Raw genomic sequence first — 6,078 nt, 5'->3', positions numbered from 1 at the left:
TTAATGCAAGGCTGTGGATGGCTGAAAGTTCAGGGCCATTCTGGCCCACGTATTTTGAAACAACGTCTTCCAGAGACTGGGAACAGCCCTGTTTCCTCTATCACCGTACACAGTGGGTGGGAGAAGATGCTGCCCAGGCGGTGGGCTCCTCCACTTCTGTCATTTAGTCACTGCACACAACCTACGTTAAAAGCTGCTCCTCCTTCTTCCCCTTCACCTGGTTCATGCTCAAGCCCTCAAATCTGCAGTTCTGCCTAGGTCCCCTGCCAACCTCCAGCCAGGACGCCTGGAATAGTGCCTCTGGCTGTCAATGCAACGGTCTTGTCAAGAAAAACCAGGACTGCTTTCTGACCAGAGAGAAAAGAAAAAAGAAAAAGACCGCAAAGGCATGAAAATTCCTCAGCTGCTGCCCTGTGTCAGTTCTCCTCCTCGACGGGGAGGAGCCCGAGAAGGGAGACAGCAAAAGGCACCAAGCACGGCGACAGGTATGGTGGTGGCAGCTCCTTGAGTCTCCGGCACAACTCAGAGGAACGCCAACGCAATTCACACAGCTCTGAAGACTGAAACGCAAAGACTTACCTTGTTGAGGGCTCCACAGCCAGTCAGGATTATATGAGAGTTCTCAACCTGGATAGTCCTCTGACCTAGCCGAACAAGGTAAGCCCCAATTCCGATTGCCCGACATGTAACCTTAAAAAAAAAAGAAATCACATTGATTTCTGTCTTACCACACAGCCCAAACCTATCAATTCAAACATCTAGATAAAACTAGGCCTGTTTCTATTACAAGGCTATAAAATCTACTCTCACTGCAAAACCCCAGAATCTGTTTTTTCTTTGTAAAACACAGTATCTGAACATATGTGTGTTTCATTTTAAAAAAAGAGAAGCAGTAACTCTCAGACTGAGCAAACATGAAGCCAAATAACTCTTTTCTACAAGTGTTTTAAATGTAGTCTGAAAGGGACCCGGCCCTGTAACGGTGCCAGCAGCGGTGCTCAGAGCCTACAGGAGCCAATTTACATCAACCAGGAGTCTGATCGCAGACGGATCTTCCGGATATCGTTGCAGGATTTTTAGCTGGAACAGACAATACAGTTTGAAGAATAGAAAGCAGTGGGGGATTACCAAGTTGATGGTGATAATACTTTCATAGGCTAAAGATGATTCTCCAGCAATCATGCCAGATCCTCTGAGGTTCTCTATTCCAAGCCCGTCTTCCTTTCCGATAATATCTGTTATCTTATACCTGAGGGAGACACATACAGCCTTTGAGTCACAAGGTCCAGTGATTTGCTGAATCAGTTTGCTACGAAGAAAATGAAAAGTGACTAAATATCATTAAGGCTCCAAAGAGTAATGTGCATAAAAGCTGGCCAGGACCTGTACGTGGGCTCATTCTGCAGCCTTGCTGAACACCATGGAAGAGTCCTACTTGTGAGCGGCCAAAGCAGCACTGCAAAGAGGAAGTGCCAAGGGAGAGGAATGCCTGTGAAAAGTGTTCTTCTGTCATTCCCACAGGACGTGAGGAGCAGGCTGATTATAGGAAAAAGGGCAAGAAAGGAAGAGAATGCAGCCAAAAGGAAAAAGAACTAGAACAAGAGATTATAATGAGGCTCTTACCTCTTCATTACTTTCTTCTTTCATGCCCTCTTTCCCCAGCACGGTCCCTTCTTACTCAGCGCTCTCAGACTGGCTTCTATCTTTTCCTCTAGGCCTTTGCTAAGCAAAGTACTTGAGCATGTGCCTAAGTGCTTCACCAAAGAGAGCCACCAGCTTCCCCACCATACAGGCAGGCATGCACACATCCCTGCACCCAGCACCACTCGTTTATTCTTCCCAAACTTGCCAGTCTGCAAACTAACCTTTTTTTTTTTTTTCCCCTTCCTAAGCACATCCTCCTCCCTCTGCCCAGGAGCCCCTCTACAGCTGTGGTCCAGCTCTGAAAGCTTCTTTGCACCTCATTTTCGGATGCGCTACCTTTGGGATGTAGCTGGGAAGATGCGGACACCTAGAGTAGACGTGTGTGGAAAATCGTAGCCTATAAGGCAGTTTAGTGCAGCCCAAGCCTTCAAAATGCACAGAGGGCTTAGCCTTCGCTCAGGAATTCTTTTATCCTTTCCACAGAATCTAGCAGAAAAGTGATTTTCAAAATTTAGACTGCAAGTCCTCAGGTAAGAATCATTGTCCTGGTTATTCAGTGTTTACCACTGCAGGACCCTCAGTCATGACTTGGGCCCCTAGGCAAGAGTCATCAACACGGCGCTACCTCAAACAAGGCACGTCATGATACAACTTTTAATCTCTTGTTCCATGCTCTGACCACACACAGCTGTACTTTCCACATACCTGGATCCTAAAGAATGTCCTAGCTGAAGACAAGGACGTGACTTGCGCTGGTATACCCAAGGAGGAACAGAAAGCTTTTCCTTCTGGCCTGCCTGTGCTTACCTGGACTCTCCGTTGTCCTCCACATGTTCACAGTGAACTGAGTTCAGAGCACTGACTTTCTTATAGTCTTGAGGAGTCAGGTACAAGTATTTGTATCCCTGCAGGGAAAAACAGTTCATTCATCTCATTCCCACCTGTAGTCCCTTCCCAATTCCCAATAAACCCTTCCAAAAAGAAGGGAGCAGAATTTAATTCCAGAGAGCGATAAGAACATCCTCCCTTAACATCAGAGCTCCAGCTGAGGTCAGCAAAAGCTAGGGATGTTTTCAGCATTTAGCACTAACTCATTCTGGATGCCAATCCTGCTGCCTGAGAGATCCAATTCCAAGGACAACTTTGGACCTAACAGTCCGGTGAATATTTACCCTCACCTCTATTAAAAGAGGCGGTGTAAAAATAAAGATTCTTTTGCGAGCTATTGCAGAGTTTCACCCCCGATTCCTGTGCCACCTTACCTTGTACGGGTCATCTGGGTCTTCCCAAGCTACGTGGAACATGTGACGAATCTCCTCAGCCAAACCAATCCTGGCTCCACTGTTGGCAGCCACATAGATACGGGGGATGCCATGTGTTCGAGCAAGCTCTGAAGCCCTCAGGAACAGCACATCCTCCTGAGGCCCAAAAGAACCTATTCGGTATGTAATGTCGTTGCCAATGACAATGATATCACGGCCTTCTGGATACTCGGGGGTCTTCAGAGTCATCTTCCAGGCCACCATCCCAATCTGCAATTGAAGAGCGGAGAACAACAAAAACTAAACGTGTTATCTTCAAGATGTGAAAGAGAGGAATCACGGAGGGGCCACTTTTCTTGTGTGTGTTGCACGTCACACATTTTCTTTGGGAACTCTGATCAGAGCGGCTCTGATCCGCACTGCCAGCGCGGAGCACAGCTGGCAGGACTCGATCCTTTCCACACTCACTGGAGCACATCCTCCATTGCTCTCTCCCCACCCAAGACAGCAATACTGGCCCTCCCTCTCCTCATTCAGGGATTTGTCACAGGTCCAAGCCACATTCTGCAAACCCCCCTCTCGCAGGGTGCTGCGTTTATTCCATGTGCCAGAGCGCACGGCGTGAGGACGGATGTGCTGCTGTACAGCACTCCTGACCGTCTGCTTAGGCTACCCAGATACCACCCCAGAACCTCGTCACCCTGATTCTCTCTCACCCTGCTCTCATTTTAATAATCCTTTTATTTCATAACTACCTCCATCTTTTTTTTTCTGTCCTTCTTTTCATCTCTTTGCCTCTTCCCTTTTTCCTTCCCAAATATTGCAGCAGTTTCTTTCCAACCCCGCCTGGATAAGTAATGCTTTTTGCTGCGTATTTTACTTTGTAAAATCACCGGATGATCTCTTCCGGCCCATCTTATGGAGATCAGCAACATCTGTACCCTGCACCTCCCATCTCTCCGCTGCCGCGTATCACTGCACCGGGGAGTTGGCCAGCCTGGAATGCCATTAACAGATGGAAATAGCAGCGTCCCTTGAAAGCCACATGCATCACCCAGTCTCCGCTTGCCCAAGGATCATAAGCTCTGAGTACACATTCCTCAAGCCGATTGCACATCCTCTGCAATCAGGAGGGTTGAAACTCTCATTGTGGAGCCTCTGAATTCTGAACATGATGAACTAAAGCGGGAGGGGGAGTGGGGAGAAGCAGCAGATAGATATGTGCCATTTAATCCAAATCAAAATGGCACAATACACAGTTGAGATCCAATCAGCATCTGCAGTAAGATATGCCATAATAGGCTCATTAAAAAAAATAAAAAGGCAGCAGAATTAATCAAAGGGTCATTGGAAGTAAAGCAGGCAGCAATCCAAAAATATTACAACCGGCTACTGGCAGATCCTTCCCTTACACCTCCGCTTTTGAGAGCTGAGACTGCAAGCAAACCAAATGATGGTGTTTCAGTTCACCTTCTCCTTGGTCTCAGTTTCATCCACTGCTATTTTGACTGATACGTCGTAAGGGATTAATTTGTTTGCCTCCGAATATTTGTAGATTTACAGTTACATCTTAGCATCCAACTGCAGTGTTTGGAAGAGAGAGGCACCGCAGCAGTTTCAAAGACGGGAGCATAAATCCCTAAAAGTCAGTGGGACGCTTTGCTAAAATACCAGCGTTCTTGCAAAATTGAAGGGGAAAGGTGTAATGCCGTAAACCAGGTGGATGCAGCTGCTGGTCAGGCACACAGACCAAAAGTGTGTGCAAAGAGATGAGGGCTCACACAGGCAACCAGTCCGGAGTCCGGGAGAGCAACCGAATTCCTGCCAAACCAACCTACACAGCCAGAGGGGTTCCTTGGGCTTCTGCTCTTCTACTGCTGGACTTCCACAGCAGAAAAAGGAAGAAGAATGGTGAAAAGAAGACGGAAAAAAGTAAGCTGTGTCCTTCTGACCTGACTGTTGCAGGAAAAGAGACGCCAGGGGCTGGATATCATGTCTCTGTTCTAACCATCAACTGTGGGCAAGCTTGCTATTAGAAACAGCGGATTGAAAAAGTCAAATCTCTGCAAATCCAGAGTTAAAGGCTTCAAGATTAGCCTCTAAGAAATAAGGGATGCCCGTCTATATCCCGTCACCTACTGCAGCTCCGTTCTTTACCATATTTTACAGGCTTTTTTTTATTCCTACCATAACTAAAATCCTTAAGTGGGCACTTACCAAATCTTTCTGATACCACCCCAGAAACCAGCTTTAGGTATTGACAGAAACCCACAGGGAAGATGGGGTAATACTCGCTTAAAAACCGCACCACAAACTTCTTCCAAAATAGCACAGAAGTAAAACTCATTTACAGGCTTTTGCACAGGTTTTTGCCTAAGTCATCATTTCCTTACAGCTACGCTGATCCCATCAGACCGGACCACGCCAGGAAGCTCCAAGCGCCATGGGATGAAGGCCAGCCACACAAGCAACAGGAGAAACGCTCGGGGTTTGCATTTGGCTGGATACTTGTCACGGCAGCAACCGGCAAGATAGAAACGCACAAAGACACTGCCAGGAACCTACGCGACAACCACAACGTACTGGAAGTAAAATCCTCGCCCCCAGCTCATGCGTGAGGCAGATGAATTAACGCTTGCTCCGGGGCTTAGGGACCTGTGACCGAGCTCAGCACCCAGGACTGGTCCCACCGTCTGTCTCACCTATAAAGATGCAAGAGATTTGCCTTATTTTCCATCAGCTTGATGATTTTTGACAGTCCAGAAAACAGGCAAATTAAAAGCATTTCTATTGAGAACATTCAGATTGTAACAGAAGTCTCGGAATAGTTCCCTAACTTGAGATCGCGTATCCTCTACATAAATAAAATCCCTTTTGTTAACGCTCACTAGCAGCACAGGAAAAACTATCTAGCGAGGGCACGGTGAACACAAACACTTGAAAATAGTTTATAGCTGAAAAATACAGACAACCGTATGCAGTTTAAGGAAAGAAAAATTAAAGTGCGCCGCTTTATTGACTTGTGCGTCTCTGTGTCTCCCCAGCACGTGGCGTGGTTTGTGCCATTTCCCCAGTAATAAAATCGCAGGGCACGACTAAGGGGGTTTTTTGCTATGAACAACATAGATTCTGTCAAAATATACAGGCAGTGGAAGACAGCTTTCCATTTCAG

The 6,078-nt window shown here is 46.9% G+C and overlaps 1 protein-coding gene across 1 annotated transcript in view; it reads right to left on the bottom strand.

The window, feature by feature from the left end:
• Nucleotides 1-6,078, bottom strand: part of ACACA (acetyl-CoA carboxylase alpha) — a 136,575-nt gene that overhangs the window by 49,555 nt on the left and 80,942 nt on the right. Inside the window, exons 41-44 of the mRNA XM_009638321.2 lie at nucleotides 2,907-3,176; nucleotides 2,452-2,549; nucleotides 1,129-1,249; nucleotides 580-690 (exon numbers count right to left, since the gene is read on the bottom strand). Coding sequence (XP_009636616.1) covers nucleotides 580-690; nucleotides 1,129-1,249; nucleotides 2,452-2,549; nucleotides 2,907-3,176 — 600 coding nt within the window. The remainder of the gene's footprint in view (nucleotides 1-579; nucleotides 691-1,128; nucleotides 1,250-2,451; nucleotides 2,550-2,906; nucleotides 3,177-6,078) is intronic.

Source organism: Egretta garzetta, unplaced genomic scaffold (assembly GCF_000687185.1).
Source record: "Egretta garzetta isolate BGI_Z169 unplaced genomic scaffold, ASM68718v1 scaffold890, whole genome shotgun sequence".
NCBI classification, from domain to species: Eukaryota; Metazoa; Chordata; class Aves; order Pelecaniformes; family Ardeidae; genus Egretta; species Egretta garzetta.
The sequence above is the reverse complement of the archived record's forward strand: the minus strand, read 5'-3'. Positions and strand labels throughout refer to the sequence as shown.